General features: G+C 31.4%; 1 protein-coding gene across 1 annotated transcript in view; it reads right to left on the reverse strand.

Moving 5' to 3' along the window:
- Positions 1-17,581, reverse strand: part of LOC134711997 (protein unc-79 homolog) — a 51,243-nt gene extending 33,662 nt beyond the window's left edge. The window contains exons 1-15 of the mRNA XM_063573075.1: positions 17,486-17,581; positions 13,113-13,233; positions 12,228-12,388; positions 11,719-11,889; positions 11,083-11,169; positions 10,523-10,578; positions 10,076-10,205; positions 9,576-9,640; positions 8,794-8,952; positions 7,517-7,731; positions 4,828-5,014; positions 2,972-3,038; positions 2,573-2,610; positions 1,520-1,623; positions 619-706 (exon numbers count right to left, since the gene is read on the reverse strand). Coding sequence (XP_063429145.1) covers positions 619-706; positions 1,520-1,623; positions 2,573-2,610; positions 2,972-3,038; positions 4,828-5,014; positions 7,517-7,731; positions 8,794-8,952; positions 9,576-9,640; positions 10,076-10,205; positions 10,523-10,578; positions 11,083-11,169; positions 11,719-11,889; positions 12,228-12,388; positions 13,113-13,233; positions 17,486-17,507 — 1,671 coding nt within the window. The 5' untranslated portion in view covers positions 17,508-17,581. The remainder of the gene's footprint in view (positions 1-618; positions 707-1,519; positions 1,624-2,572; positions 2,611-2,971; positions 3,039-4,827; positions 5,015-7,516; positions 7,732-8,793; positions 8,953-9,575; positions 9,641-10,075; positions 10,206-10,522; positions 10,579-11,082; positions 11,170-11,718; positions 11,890-12,227; positions 12,389-13,112; positions 13,234-17,485) is intronic.
- Positions 17,582-17,687: the final 106 nt, after the last annotated feature.

A 17,687-nucleotide genomic window follows, 5' to 3' on the forward strand; every position in this document is an offset into this window, starting at 1 on the left:
AAATGGGGAATGTGTCAAAGAGACAACAACCCAACCATAGAAAAAAAAAAAAAACAAAAAAAAACAGCAGAAGGTCACCAACAGGTCTTCAATGAAGTGAGAAATTCACACACCCGGAGGCGTCCTTCAGCTGGCCCCTAAACAAATATATACTAGTTCAGTGATAATGAACACCATACTAATTTCCAAATTGTACACAAGAAACTAAAATAAAAATAATACAAGACTAACAAAGGCCAGAGGCTCCTGACTTGGGACAGGCGCAAAAATGCGGCAGGGTTAAACATGTTTTGTGAGATCTCAACCCTCCACCTATACCTCTAGCTAATGTAGAAAAGTAAACAATATGTTTCTAATTTCTATTTTATTAATGAACTGCCCAGATTGACCTGGGGACATTCATGGGAAAGCGTGTCATAAGACATTGTAAAGTGAAAATATTTGATTTCTGATGTCAATTTTATCCAGGAGCATCAATTGGAAGTTGATGTATAGAAACTAGCATTAATATATGGCAAACAATTTTCTCCACACATGTCCTTTTTTAAGTAACTTTTAAGGTTTGAACATCAAGCTTTTGATACATCTCTATTTCTATCTTTAAAAACCCTGACTTACTTCAAATGTAATGATATCATAAGGAACCAAGCAGAAAAAACAATTCAGTCCCTCTTTAATCTGAGTAGTTCTATTTGTTATATAATCCCTGAAATAGATCATTAACAAATTATGTAAATCATATTATCAAATTCTCTATACTGTCAACAGGGAAATTTTCACGATAGTTTTACTTTCGCTGTAATAATTGAAACACGAAAATTTAACTACTGCTAAAAAATTTAGATTGTGCTAATAAATTGCAAAATAAAGACAGCGTGAAAATTTCCCAGTTTACAGCATTGACATAGTTATATTTATCAGAAAAAGGACAATTAAACGTAGAAACATCATCATTTGTATCTCTTTTTCTTGATTTTTAATACCATCAATCATTGAACTCATGACTGTCGGCTATCAGGTTACCGAAAGATATGGGTGTGTTGTGTTGCTGGGTAGCTGTATATTTACTAAAGCTCATCTTTTATTCCATTGTATTATCTGTGAAAGTATTGATATTGATTGGGTTCCAAGTTCAGTGATTTCATGGTACAACAAAATCACTTTTGATATCCTTAGAAAAAATTGTGTTTGCTATTTTCATGGAAATAACAATTTACAAAAACGAAATCAATGATAATCTAAAAAATATTACTTTACTTTCAAAGTAAAATACTGTGTATTCAATATTGTTCATGGTATACACATTTCAGTGTGTATAGGTTAACAAAGCCATTAAGTGTTTTTCCAAATTTCCTATAGACAAAGCCTCATTGTGACTTTGAAACGAAGAACAGCAATAAAAGCACTGTGTTTCTTTTGTTGTACATGTACTGATTTTGTGTCATGAATAGATACCCCACATCCTTTGTTTTTCTATTAATTTAACACCATCTTGAAATATATTGAAGAAATAACTTACCAGAATCCTCCCACTCTTGCATACTCTACAGGATGGGGCAGTAAGCATGAAACAATGACTTCAAAGTGAGTCTTAGACACTTCCTCAAGCCAGTCATAGATGTACTGCAAACATTAAATGATACAGTTAAATGGAATATTTTGACAAAGATTTTATATTGGATTATTTCAATATTCAGAATGAAAATAATGTCATTTCACATAGAATGCTACATGCACTTTATTTTTAGCACTAAAAATAATTAGGACACTTGACATTTTTGCATAGTTTTCACCTAATATAAGTGAAATTCTAAATCTGAATAACTTGATGTAATTTATGTTTTGTGAGTTTACATTTTTGATCCAAATTATATTTATATTTTAATCACCTGGTTGTAATAATTAATTTGGTATTGATTTGCATATCGTTTTACATGTAGGACTATTATAATACCTTTTTACACAAAAAATCACTTTAAGGAAAGTCCCTTATTCAATAAAAATGTAGTGTTAGAAAAGAGCCTAATTTAACCTACTTTTACTCTTAAATTTAGAATCATAATACTGATCTCCCTTTGTATGTAAATTATGTCATAATATGAAAACTGGATTTTAAGTTTTGCTGTGACAATATTATACATAAATCCCTGATAGCAATACCATTTTTGAAAAATTTACAAGTTAAAAATTATTTCCATAATGCCAAATATACAGCATATACAAGATTCAACATAAACATAAAGTGTGTTTATAATGACAACTCTTTTATATATATATGTGGTTCCTGCATGAGCTCCATGTTTTCTGCTCAATGACATGTTTAAGCTATGTACTCTTAGGAAATTTAAGTTAACAACATCTTTCAACTGCAAAATTTAGGTAGTTATTGAAGATATTAAAAGAATTTTTCATTTAAGACATTGCACATATGTTTCCTTTATTTTTTCATTCATTTATATTTATTTAATGCATGGGCCAAATAAACCTCTGACCACCTTTAATCTTCAGTCATTATTCCAAGAATAATGTAACTATGATAACAACAATTAATGTTTTTATTGTTTATACTTACATCTGGCTTTAGTCTTTCTAGAGCATTTCCAATATTGTCTACAAAAATCAACATCACACAAATAATTTGATACCACAATAATACATATCTTCAAAATGTACTTTATCACGCAAAATTGTGTTTCTTAAGATAAGAAGGTACAAATGTATAAATATTTGGAAAACTGAATAATGAAGTTATAATCTAGGTCATATACTTTTTTTTTTCTTAATTGGTAAATTAGTAAAAGAGTTTCTAAAAGTTTCTCTCAGTTGTAATGTTCAGAGCACAAACCAGGATTAGTACAAAAATTACATGAAAAAGCTCAGTTAAAGTTCTTTGTGCTAAACAGTCTGTATGAAGCACTAAAAGATCACTAAGAATGGACAAAAGTATATTCCATTTTAAAATGATACATACCATCAGGAAGATATGCTGTAGCATCAAACCACTGAAACAACATCCCAAGCAGACGGCCAAGTACTTCCTGTTTGAGAAAATTAATTCCAGAATATCATGAATATTACAAATTTAAATAGAAAATTTTGCTGCCATATATAACAATTAGATTAGAATACAATTTATTTATTTGGATGTACAACTTGGTTTCGAAGGGATTAATACATTGGTCTTTTTTTGTGAAATTTACTGTTAAAAGCTATAGTGCTACATGTATCAGATTATCAAATGACACTTTTTGTATTCATATGTTAAAAAACTTTTCTACATGAAAAAAAGCAAGCAATGACTTAATCATAATCATATAAGAACCCATCAAATTAGAATTTCATGCAATTCCTTGTGTACAGATTATTTTGTCTATGAAAATATAACTTTTTAAACTTCTTATTGAGGTTTTTTCTCCTGATAAAATTCAATTTGTTTTAAGATTTTACATTTTTACAAATGTTCCTCTACCATGCTGTTTTACACCAAATCATGCATGCACACATGATCATGCTGTTCTAATAGAAGAAACCAAGAAAAAATAAATCATAAATAAGAGAAACATAATCAAAGTACCTTTTCATTTTTGTCGCTTTTCATCTAACACATCATGCAGGAATCACAAACAAACAACAAAAACAATATGTACAAGTATCAGTGGTAATATTTCATTCACTGGAAGATAATTGTTTAAACATTTTATACTCTACATATTAAAATATCATTTTTGGCATTTCTTGTTTAATTTGTACAGATTGATGTAAATGAACATATATCTAAATACCATTTAAAATCTTCAAATAATTCGTAAGTGTAACAATGCACTTTTAAAATAGTTTGCATGAATGATTATTTTTAACACTAGTTATTACTCTTCTGTAATTCATTTTAAAAAAAGTAATTCAGTTTTCTGTATGTCAATACTTATAAAAAGAACATACATTTTTTCCGCATCAGATGCCATATCTGAATTTGTACATAATAAAGGATACTGTAAATTCAGAAATCATTGCGTGCATTTATAATTGCGATTTTGTCATTTAGATTTAAATGCGATTTTATTTTAATGATTTTGTTGAATTCATATAAATTTAATATTTCAAAATGCATGTTTAAATTATTGCATTTACAACTCTGTCGCATTTTTCGCAATTATAAAAAACCTCACACTAACTTCTGTATTTACAGTATCAAACACTTTATCACAAGAAATATGACAACTGACACATAGGATACTGCTTAACCAAACATTCTCTTACATCATCTGAGAATCAGATTCTACTTCTGATCAAATAAACAACTTTTGAATTCATGCACTTTTCCATCCAACTGATGTAAAAGTAAGTAACACTAAAGGTCACCGTATGATCTTCAACAATAAGCCAAAATCATACCAAATAGCAAGCTATAAAAGGCACAGAAATGAGATATGGAAAACAACTCAAATTAGAAAACTTATGGCATTGTAATGTTGATAATGCATTTCTGTAGAGATTTGTCTATAACAATGTGAAAATTTGCAAGTTATGTTATTTTTTCTGCTTCAATTTTTTTTTCTTTCAAATAAATTCTGTGGAACTACATGTATTTAAAGAGATAACAATATTGTATCTATATAACATCCCATTCTAACTGTTTCTAAGACTTCAGCAAATTTTACCATTTAAATTTTTAATGTGTTTTAAAAATCAGTTATATTACATTACAACATGACTTTAAATATATCATAGAGCCAACATTCAACCATGACTTGCATCCCCAAAAGAGACATGCACACAAAACCAACACATACAGGTACACTACTGAGAGACAAACAGCATATTACATACTATAGGTATATCTTCTTGAGGTCTACATAGTTCTACCAGTAACCAGATACCATATCTACTGAGTAACTTCCTCTCCCCAGCCTCCTCCATCTCATATAAATCCTCGTCATCACCTGCATGTGTTCTATGTTCTTCTCCCATCTCTACCATCCTCTTAGATTCAATCGGCTGGGCTTCTTTTAACAAGCTGAAATCAATATTAACGTTGGTAACATCAAAAAATATTTTAGAGAACTGAGTTCATGAAAATTCTTCCGATAAAAATTCTCAAGTAGGAGAAATATTTTAATATCATAAATAAATATTCAAATAAGGGAATGTTTAAAAAAAGACGATATTAATTGAACAGAGTTCCAATGTCCCCCGCATTGCACTTATGTAATATTTCCAAAGGACATAACTCATTTTAAAAAAGTTGATTGACCACCATCTTATAACTTGTCAGAGATATTGCTATGTATAAGTTTTGTAAAAATCTGACAAGAATTATAACCATGGGAGCAATAACTAAGCCATTTTCCATAAATTTAATATTTTGATAGAGCATAACTCATTTCAAAATGATGATCATGTCTCATTTTCAAAACTTGATCTGAATATTGTGGAAGTTAGTATAGTGTATAACTTCATAACATTTGGTTGAGGCAAATCTAAGTTAGAGAACAGATTTAATTTTATAAAATCAGCAATTTTTCAATTTGTTAAGGGCCAAACTCTAGCACAGTAAAATTGACACCATCAAAATTCCAACTTGATCTATAGTTTTTGGTACTAAGTTTCGTAACATTTGGTTAAAGAAGTCATAAGTTGGAGAAACACAGATCAGAAAACACAAGGCCCCTCTACTATTGTAGGTGCAGTAAAAAAGTTGATCTGAGTTTGTGGTTATAAGCATCCAGTATAATTTTCATAACATTTGGCAGAGGCCTTACGCTTTAGCGAATATTTAGCCTACATGGTATAAGCTTTTTCATTGTTGAAGGCTGTAAGATTGCCTATAATTGCTTACATCCAATTCATTTAAACTTTGCTGGATAGTTGTCTCATTGGCAATCATACCACATCTCCTTCTCGTTCTGACCTTTTTTAAGGGAAATGATAAAGACCAATTTAATCATGTTTTTGTTACTTAAAGATTCTGGTGTTATTTGTAGTTTCTTTTTAATGTATCAGCAACAAAAGAGTTAGTACTATTTACTGCTTGACATGTTATTTAGACACCATTGCATTGTGACATGTTTTACTGATGATGGGTTGCTGTTGATGTCTATCCTTCTTTTATACTGACCATTTTGTTGCTACATTGTATATGAATTTGTGATGTTGTTGTTGACCAGTGTTCAAAAGAATCTTATTAACATTGCATTCCTTTAATTTTTGTAATAAATGAAGAGATAGAAGAAGACATATCAGTTATACTTATAGATAATTTATTTATACAAATATCACATATATATATATAATTACAAATTCACAACAATCACTACATTAAATAAAGCACTACTTTTGAAACAATCAAAATGATAAAATGAAAATCAAGCACTAAAGTTACAAATGTCTATAGTTTGAAGTCTATCTGTGATAAAAACTAAGGAATTCTTCATGAGCTGATTCCATTAAAAGTGGTAGTCTCTTTGGTATAAGTTGTCGTAGATCTTTGGGAACCTTCTGATTTAACTTGATGCGAAGGTCTGTTGGTCCGGTCTGTTTCTTCTTGTTCAAGAATGTACGCAAATCTTGCACAGAGTTGGAACTGTGTCTAGTTGATATCTTCTTGGTGTGCCTTCTGTATTTAGAGTTGGATGATCTACTGGTTCTGAATGATAAGTCTTGTTGTTCTGCTTGTCTTTGACCCAGTCTAGAGAACACACTGTCACCAGTCAGGGTAGCTGGTGTAGGGGTTGATGTTCCCATCTCTTCCTTGATGTTTGTCTCCTGTTTGATGTTTTGTAGTATTGGCTTTACATCAATGGATTCCTCTTTAATGGTTACATGGTTTGAAGTAGTAGTGTTGCTAACTGGTTCCTGTTTGATGTTTGTAGTAATGTCCATTGGCTCCTCTTTGATGACTTCTTGAGCAAGTCCATTACTAAAGTGTAAGATAAGGCATTGACCAGTAGGTGCTGTTCTAGTATGGTAGGTGTGTTGTAGTCCCTCTGGTAGTGAGGTCAGATAGTCCTGGATAGAAGCTTGTACTGACTGGTAGTGTGACATCTTGATGGGAGTGATGATAGAAGCTGTTTGATGCTTTGCCAGGGGAACATTGGGTTTTTATCATAAAGTGTTGTAAAAACAATCAATTTGATTGGTTAATGAAATAAATATTGTTCACTTCATTTATTAGAATTAATATAAAAAAAAATGATTGTCTATTAAATAAACACTGTTGACATTTAAAAATTTAATGAGCTTGGATAATTTGTAAAAAATAGTTACTGATTACATAGATTATTAGCTGTGATTATTTTAAAACACACTAATTACTGATAATTAGTAAACTGATTTTAATTTAATAATTTTATAATCCATACCAATTTTTTTATGTGCTAAAATGAATATATAATGGTTTGACATATTGAGCCTATTGAATTGAATAATTCAAAAACATATCATCAAGTTGGGAAAAAAGGTATTAATGTTTGAAAAATTTCCACAAAGAACTAAAATATTGTTGCCATAATTGACATACCTAGTAATAGCATCCATAAGATATCTCTGAACCTGTTGACTACAATCCCAGATCTCTGGTATACTAAGATGATAAACATGTTTCCTTCCCTTGGGTGTAAGATGACGAGACTCATGGCATACATGACAGTAACGGATTGGTCTATTACCATTATAACTGGCACATTCTATAGAGAAACAGGTACATACTGCAAGGGTCTCTCCTGCTCTACAGTTCTGTAATAAATAGGATAAAATCATTCAATTCCTTAAACAATGTTACTTTCTTCATATTTAACTTGAGACATTAAAAACTTATTTTCATATACTATAGACACATTCAAGCTGTTGACCTTATTTGATCATATCCAAGACAGATGTAACTTATATATATTTATATACACATACTTTTAAATCTTATTTTCACATACTAAAGACACATGTTACATTTTCCAGCACTATCTCACTTTGTAGACATGTATGACCTTCTTACTTACAAGACACATGACCTTCTTACTTTATTTTTTTACATATGGTAGATACACGTGACCTTCTTTCTTTATTTTCACATATAGTAGATACATGTGACATTCTTATCTTATTTTCACATATAGTAGACACATGTGAGATTCTTATCTTATTTTCACATATGGTATATACATATGACATTCTTATCTTATTTTCACATATGGTATATACAAGTGACATTCTTATCTTATTTTCACATATGGTAGAAACATGTGACATTCTTACCTTATTTTCACATATGGTATATACATGTGACATTCTTACCTTATTTTCACATATGGTTGAAACATGTGACATTCTTACCATATTTTCACATATGGTAGATACATGTGACATTCTTACCTTATTTTCACATATGGTAGATACTTGTGACATTCTTATCTTATTTTCACATATGGTAGATACATGTGAAATTCTTACCATATTTTCACATATGGTAGATACATGTGACATTCTTATCTTATTTTCACATAAGGTAGATACATGTGACATTCTTACTTTATTTTCACATATGGTAGACACATGTGACATTCTTACCTTATTTTCACATATGGTAGATACATGTGACATTCTTATCTTATTTTCACATATGGTAGATACATGTGACATTCTTACTTTATTTTCACATATGGTAGATACATGTGACATTCTTATCTTATTTTCACATATGTTAGATACATGTGACATTCTGATCTTATTTTCACATATGGTAGAAACATGTGACATTGTTACCTTATTTTTACATATGGTAGACACATTTGACATTCTTACCTTATTTTCACATACAGTAGATACATGTGACATGGGTAACAATATGTCTGTCATGTATTCACTATGATCTTTCCTGAGGACGTCAGCACAGTCACTACAGATATAAAGAGGTGGAGGTTTGTCTCCTGAATGTATGGCCAAAGCTGGATTCAAACACATCTAAAATAATCAAAATGTGAATTGTTTAATCATTGTCAGCTTTTGGTTAATCAATGGACATGTACAAACACTGCCATTTATAGCTTGCTGTACGGTGTGAGCCAATACTCCATGTTGAAGACTGTTCTTTGACCTAAAATGGTTTACTTTTACAAATTGTGACTTGGATGGAGAGTTGTTCCATTGGCACTCATATCAAGTCTTCTTATATCTATGAAGTCACAGTATCATGAATTTTACTTAATAAGTAAGATATAAAGTCCTTTTCTTTACATCTGTAAATTACAGAACCGTGTATTATTTTACAACTTATCCAATAAGCTTTATCACATGTTAAAATTAAAAGGTTAATAAACTTTATGTGAATAGAAACACATACATTCATTTCATCTTGGCAGCACTGCCCTCAGAAAAAAACAACCCAAAGCTTTTTATTATTTTATCACCAGTTTTTTATCATTTGCCCCAACAAAAACTAACCCTTACCCCCTGAAAAGACAAAATTTGGAGTTGAACAGGTATAAAGTTTGCATTAACCATATGATATATCTAGCTCCAAAAAGCCAACCCCTTATATCCTCCCCTGCAGCGTACAATAAATCACAATAATATCTTATTAGTACCTTGACAGCTTGACAATTTCCATTGTTTACACATCCTCTCCTCTGACAAAGAACTGGTGGCCATGCTGAAATCAGGTATGACATAGATTAATTCATATCTTATAGATTAATGAAACAGTATTTCGATACCTAAAGAATACAATTTCACATATATTGGTAATTTATTTGACTTGATATACATCTTAAATGGTATATCTTTTTGTTTTTATATAGCCTTTTTTCAAAACACAATTTATCATCGCGTATAGTTTATTTCAAACATGTGCACTATCTTTCAAGTTGATGTACATATAACCTCATTGTAAACTACATTTTTTGTACCTTATCCTAAAACTTTTGTTCTTTTTTGTCCTTGAAATTTGGTTGTCTTTACGATTTGTCAGATTTTAAATATTTATCCAATCTGGTTTTTAAAATCATGATAGTTTAAATGTCTTGTACAGAACAATAGCATACAGATAACAAATTTTAAATCCTAAGCACAGAAAATATGCAGTTACCAATATATTTATAGTGTATCCCTCTCCTGTCAGATAATGCAGGGTTTAATTGTGGCCAGTAATAGAACAGAAGATTAGCAGCAGGTGCTCTGGCCGATGGTGGTCCATATGCTATAATACTCAGTATATCCTGAAATAAACAAAAACCTCATGAAAGCTTAAAACATATTTTAAGGCAATTCAAGTGTTATACCTGTTAATGCACATTTTAAGTAAAACTATGCTCTTGTCAAACCCTATTTTTATGAATGTATAAGTAAACTTTAATAAACACAACATCACCTTTGAGTGGTAAAATTAAGTTTCTGGAGTTAATTTAAAACAAAAAGTAAATGATTTATAGGAATAAAACATGTTTTGTAGAAACCATACAGAAATGACTATTGAAATTAGTTGTATGGAAAACCTTGATTTGAACTATTTAGCAAATATATGGTTTTAACTGACCTTTACTAAATCTCTCTTGATACTCATAAAGCATTCTAAGATCTGTGAGTGGTATGCTGAAAGTCAAGATTTTAATTTTTTAATACAAGTATACTAAAGAGTAGACATGTACAAAAAGTGTAAATATTCTTTCAGCAAAACACTTTGCCTAAGTTATCACTGCTGCTTTTGGTGTAATATTTAGTTTGCTAATGCAAAAGCACTCAAATTATTTTATGATTGTTCATAAATTATATGAATTGATTCTGGCACATATCTCTAGGAGTTAGGATATTAATGAACTACCTAAAAATGATATGTATTGTAATCCATACTGTACTGAAATAGAATTCATCTCTATCTTTTCCTTAAAAGGCAATACATCGTTACATAATTGGCTTTGAATGGTGCGGATGTAGGTTTATCCAGAAAAGCACTTCGGATGCATGAAATTCATCAAATGTGTAATTTTTTACAGTAATCTATCAAAAAATTGTTGTGTCTGCAAAGTTTCAATGATTTCTTGTCAGGTATGGTGTTTTTGTATGATTCCTTTTTTTTTACTATAATATATAACTTACAACCATTATCTGTGTGTTGAAGAACCATTGTTATAATTGCTGCAGCTGACTCACTGGCGTAGGTAGGTTCAAACCCCCCATCATAACCTACAATATATACACATAAACACAACTGTGTGATGTTGGGTAGCTGCCTAACAACAGTTTCTCAGTATTTATAGTAATCCTACTGATAAAATTATAATTCTATGTCTTGTCACAATCCTATAAAGTTACAATAAAGAAATTTTCTTCATGTTCTTTGTAACTCAAAGGTCTTGCTGTAGGACTTACATTTTAATTGATTTCATTGTAATATACAGATACATAGGGCTGTTTCATAAATATTTTTACCTTTTAAGTCTGTTCTTTTTGTTCACACATTGTTGTCAATATAATGGAAATTTGATGTGACTGTCATACAAGTTAAAGGTTTAGCTAGCTTTAAAACCAGGTTTTATCCACCAGCCTAACTCTGGATCAACAGTGGCGGATCCAGAACTTTTCCTAAGGGGGGGCCCGCTCCAGTCATGCTTCAGTTATTCCCTATATAATCAACCAAATTTTTCCAACGATAGGGCCCACCAGGATCCACCTATGATCAATAGTGCCTTTGTATTTATTAGACATTAGGGCAGATAACTCTGTAAAACTTACCAAGTGTCATTGGTAACATATTGCTACACAATAGGTCTATAGTTTCTTTGTGTAATGTAGGAGGAAATATAGCCAGGGTAGATGCCACTGTGTATGGGAGAGAATCTAATAAATCATGCTCAAGGAAGGGAACAAGACAACCTAGAACTTTCAATACATTTTCTCCAACTTCTGAAAAGATAAAAGTAAGATTTGTCTTATATATTAATTATATTTCTTATCAATGTTTTTTCAACTGAAAAAAATAATTAAAAATATATGGCATAATTACATGTAGGCAAACGATATTTTTCTAACAATCAGAATATCATTGTTTAAATTTTTTTAAATGACATTTTCTTACAATCATTGTTTAAAAGTCGTATATCTTATTTAAGAAAAAATCGTTGTTTACACATTAATATTTTTGATTTAACAATTATTTAATAATTATCAATCTATTTCATATAAACTATCATTCTTATCCATAAAAACATAGGTCTTTCAAATACATTATCATATACACTAACCCAACTGCCTTATCTGCATCGTGGGAACTAATTCTATCATATCCAGAACAGCATGATAAAGTCCTGTGTAGTTCAGGTTGGGAAACACTGACAGTCTAACACTGTCCCTTTGTCGCGGACCATAACTTTCAGCTGGGATGTTGGGTACATCTTTCAGCACACTGTAAAAAAAAAAATAACTGATCAAGATATATAAGTTTGTAACTTGTACACCAACATGACAAAGTTACATTTTTTCTAGTTTTTTTTTTAAATCAATGGTGTCCAAGTCGATTTAACAATTTATCATAACATGGCAAAAACTACATGAACTAGATATTGATATATATGATATAAAATCAACAGCTGCGCCATGAGCGCATGATACGCCCGTCGTCTTGTGTGAAAGTTTAATGCAATATTCATAAATAATTTCTGAGAAAGTTTTGTGCAATAACCATATATTGTTTTTGAGATACGGAGGGACATATAACCCCCCCCCCCTCTTTTTTTTTCAAAAAAAATAAATATCACTAAAATAAAATTTTTAATCAAAACCAAAAAGTATACAGCTCTTAATGCTTGTTAATATTAATGTAACAAAGAAGTGTGTAAAGTTTTTAGCCAGTTTTCTAGTTTCATTTGAGCAAATTCTTGCACACAACTAACCACTTTCTGCAGACCATTAATTAAAATATACAAAACTTATTGAAATTGAACACACTCTTGTAGTACATGTGTGCAGTTAGTTGCATAGATGAGATATAAACCTGTCAGAAATAATAAAGGTACTTATAGAAATATATAAAAGTTTTATAGTGTGTATTTGAGTCATCTTATTTTGTGATAACTTCATTCAATCTCATGAATACATTTGTACCTTAAGAGTACCCAAAAATCACTTACCTTAGCAAAGTCTGTGAGAAATATTTCAGTGTATTTTCAATTTCATTTCCTGCTGGTAATGGCTGTACATTATTTATCAAACGAGATCTGTAATCTTTCAAGTTCCGTATTTTGGATGTAACTACAACAAAAAGTTTCAAATTGCAATCCAAGAGCTGTATACTGTCATACATGTATATGTATATGTACAATGTATGTGATTTAAACTGGTTATACTGAATATTCTTCCTTTTTTTTACTTAATTTTGTATATCTTGTCATATATACATGTACTGACAAAAACAGACACAACTTTTTCTATTTTTCATTCTTAATCCTTTTATACTGATCACAAAACAGAGTCAGTAGAACTTAAGTATTCATTTGAAATTCTATTTGGACAATCATTTAAATTTTATTTTGATTTCTACTAACTTGACCTTAGTGTTTGTTTGGATGGTGTGTATGCATTATGATCCAATTAAGGTAAGAGTCAAAGGCACCTGCTGTGTGTGGGACTCAAACTCACAACTTCAGTGTTAAAAAATGAATGTTTTCAACATGTTCAATCTTTCTCAAAGGTTACTTAAAATTTTGGTCATAATCATGATAGTGGTGAAGTTATATTTGTAAAATTTGATGTAAAATATCATACTAGTAATGCTTATAAATCATACAATGCATGTAATTAATCAAAGAGCAGAATGCTCTGACATGTCTGAGGGATACGATTGCCATTGTTTTCATTGACACATGTTCCGCCAACTATTCATAAAGCAAATGCATGAGATTTGGCCAAAATTGAAAAGATCAAAGCGAAGAAAAACAAAATTTTTATATGATAATGTTGCAAAAAAGCATGAACATGCGGAGTCTCAGGCATTTGGCAGCCCTGGTATAGCTGGATAGTATTATTTTCAAAACTAATTCAACTGCACCTGTAAAATGTAATTTTCGTAATCTGAAAAGTTACTCAACTTTATAAATAGCCAATCCTGGATACAAGCTAAAATGTACATGTAAGTGTATGAGCAATGTACTTATTGTGTTTTATTTTTTTACTATCAATTCCAAGTTTACTTTTCACAGCAGTCACTGAGAGTGGGAGAAGGTATTTCAATTCATATCTTATCACCGTCATTTCTAGGTTAGGTCAGTGGGCATGACTCCTTTCTGTTCACACTCCTCTGTGTAAATTGTGATGGTTTTTAATATAATACTATATGTTTATCCACATCCAACAAGTTAATTTTTCTCGATGAGTTGTATCTTATTTTGATTTTGACGGAAGTTACTTACCTGCTTACGGAAGGGAGACAACTTGAATCAATTTATTTTAATTCAAATGATGCATATGATTTAAAATTATGCAACAACCAATGGCCCACAATAGCAGACAGACATAGGAAGGATCCCATGAGTTTCAAATTAATCAATGGAGGGGGAATCCAGAGCAACCATTCAATCTGGTGCCCCTTGAAGTCTATGAAAAGCTCTATTGATAGTTGACTTTCATTGACTTTATTGTTTACAGAATTTTATTGATAAGACTTCCAATTCCTGTGTATACAAGTATGCAAAAGAGTGCAATATACTTAATTTTTTTTATAACGAAATGAGGCTTGGTCACCATAAAACTTGGAGCATGAATATCTTACTTAGACTCAGAATTCAACCAATCAATATATTGGATTTAGCGTTTCAAGCAAATTTGAGTATTGAGAACAGTTTATGTCTGATTAATTTTAGTCCAAGATTACTCTGATGTCCAACGTCTGTTATGCCAGACAAGCTGGGGCCATGAGACGGACCATGGGACAGGCCATGGGACGACCCCAGCTTGTCTGGGAAAAACAGCTGTTGGAAGTCAGAGTAATCTCAACTAATAGACCACTTTTTAGTCCATCGGTCACCGAAATAACTCGTCAATTATACATGCCTTTATGACATGTATGATGCATTTACCAGATAGAGGGGGTCGCCTGTATCCCTGCACTATTTACTTTCATCAAGCGTCTTATAAGTGATCATCATTGTGCAGGATATACTAGAAATTAAATAACCTTAGTGAGCACGCTCACATACCCCACGTCCCCACATTGTCATTGGAGAAATTAAATAAGTGTAACGAAAAAAATTGTATAAGAAAAAATATTGAATAATAATTTCCTGTCAATATGCACATCCACATGCATAGTTTGTCCTTATTATCTACAAAGTTTCATGAAATTCTGTTGTGTGGTTTGAGAGGAGTTGAGATGACAAACTGTTGCAGTAGTACACTAAAGTAAATAAGTTCAAAGGGACATAACTCCTAGAAAAAAAATTGAATCGCAATTTCCCGTCGATATGCACAACTACATAGTATAGTATGTCCTTATTAACTGAAAAGGTTTCATGAAATTCTGTTGAGTATAGTTTCAGAGGAGTTGCGATGACAAACTGTTGCAGTAGTACATTAAAGTAAATAAGTTCAAAGGGGCGTAACTCCTAGAAAAAAAATTTAATCGCAATTTCCCGTCAATATGCACAACTACATAGTATGTCCTTATTATCTGAAAAGGTTTCATGAAATTCTGTTGTGTGGTTTGAGAGGAGTTGTGATGACAAACTGTTGCAGTAGTACACTAAAGTAAATAAGTTCAAAGGGACGTAACTCCTAGAAAAAAAATTGAATCACAATTTCCCGTCGATATGCACAACTACATAGTATGTCCTTATTAACTGAAAAGGTTTCATGAAATTCTGTTGTGTGGTTTGAGAGGAGTTGTGATGACAAACTGTTGCAGTAGTACACTAATGTAAATAAGTTCAAAGGGACGTAACTCCTAGAAAAAAAATTGAATCGCAATTTCCCGTCGATATGCACAACTACATAGTATGTCCTTATTAACTGAAAAGGTTTCATGAAATTCTGTTGTGTGGTTTGAGAGGAGTTGCGATGACAAACTGTTGCAGTAGTACACTAAAGTAAATAAGGTCAAAGGGGCGTAACTCCTAGAACAAAAATTGAATCGCAATTTCCTGTCGATATGCACAACTACATGTTCATTTTATCTGAAAAGGTTTCATGAAATTCTGTAGAGTGGTTTGAGAGGAATTGCGATGACAAGAAACAGGACAGACGGACGGACGGACTGACGGATGAACGGACTGACAGACGGACGGGTCAAAAACATTATACCCTCCGCAACTCGTTGCGTGGGGTATAATAAGGTTTTTTCTGTAGGTACTCAATGACAATTTCCTAATGACATCAGTGCTGATTTTCAATTTTGAGAATTCAGTTTGCCGATTAATTTGTACAATATAGAATTATAGTTTTCCAGCCACTCGCTCATCATTGGAACGGATGTGACGATGCCCCCTAAACACACATATGACATTCACTAATACCAGAGTTTTTGACGGAAATGCATCGAACTCGAAAGTTGTCTATTAATTTATGACCATAGATCTTAACCAGGTCAGGAATAACCACCAATTGGTGGATTATACCTCAATTGACGTATAATCCACCAATTGACGTATAATGCATTTTTTTGGTAATAAAATGCTAGTGTGAGAAAGGAGCATGATTTTGCAACTTGCAACCTATTTTATGACCCATTATTGGGTCCTCCAAAAGTTTGAGTTTAGTCAAAGCCTGCTGCATCTCTTGAGAATGCATGAGTAAAACAATTTTTTTGTTGAAACATTTGTACTATTGACCATGATTGACTCTTTATCATGAAAGTCAAGTATTAACAAAGAGCTCCATTCACCTGTTTGAGTTGTACTCATGATCACATGACTGCAGACAGTAATGATGTCCATTGAAAGGTGATTACAGGTAAATTTGCCAATCAAGAATTGACAAGATAACAATAGAAGAAACTGGAAATACAATTTTTGATTTAATGCAATTTGTTATGTCACTATACTAAACTAGGAATGTTTGACAAGTTTTCATGCCATAATATGGTTTTAAGAAAACAAATTATGCTCCATTTTAGTAGAATTATTTGTTTTGAAAAACAAACAATTATACACCAATTGGTCTATACCATTATACCTCAATTGGTGGATTATACGTCAATTGAGGTATAATCCACCAATTGGTGGTTATTCCTGACCTGTTAACCTGAAAACAGACTTTCTCTGAATAACTGTACTGTCCTTTTTATTTAATAAAAGTATCAAGTTAGTATAACTTGATTGCAGTATGGGATGTATTTTGCATTCAACATCTGTAATAATTTGTAGCCCCTGGATGTTTGCATTGTTTACCAAAAATTTGGAAAATAAGTTCGGTCGATTTTGATTGAAGTTCAGAACCCTGAAAAATGCAATTATTTTTATAAAATATTATTTGCATCATTAATTATGACACACTTTAACTAAATTGAACTTACAAGTCGCTGCTCTGGTCGTCATGTTGTTAAGATTTTAATAAGATATTGTCTTGCATACATTTTATCTCGGCATCTTTATGAAGGGTAAAAGCCGAGTAACCCGAATGAAAATGTTGCGGATGCAGAGCGGTGTCAGACATAATAATGTCCAAAAAATGTTCCACGTTAGTAAACTAACAGTAATATTCTTGAGTAGAAATAT

Source organism: Mytilus trossulus, chromosome 3 (assembly GCF_036588685.1).
Source record: "Mytilus trossulus isolate FHL-02 chromosome 3, PNRI_Mtr1.1.1.hap1, whole genome shotgun sequence".
NCBI lineage: Eukaryota > Metazoa > Mollusca > Bivalvia > Mytilida > Mytilidae > Mytilus > Mytilus trossulus.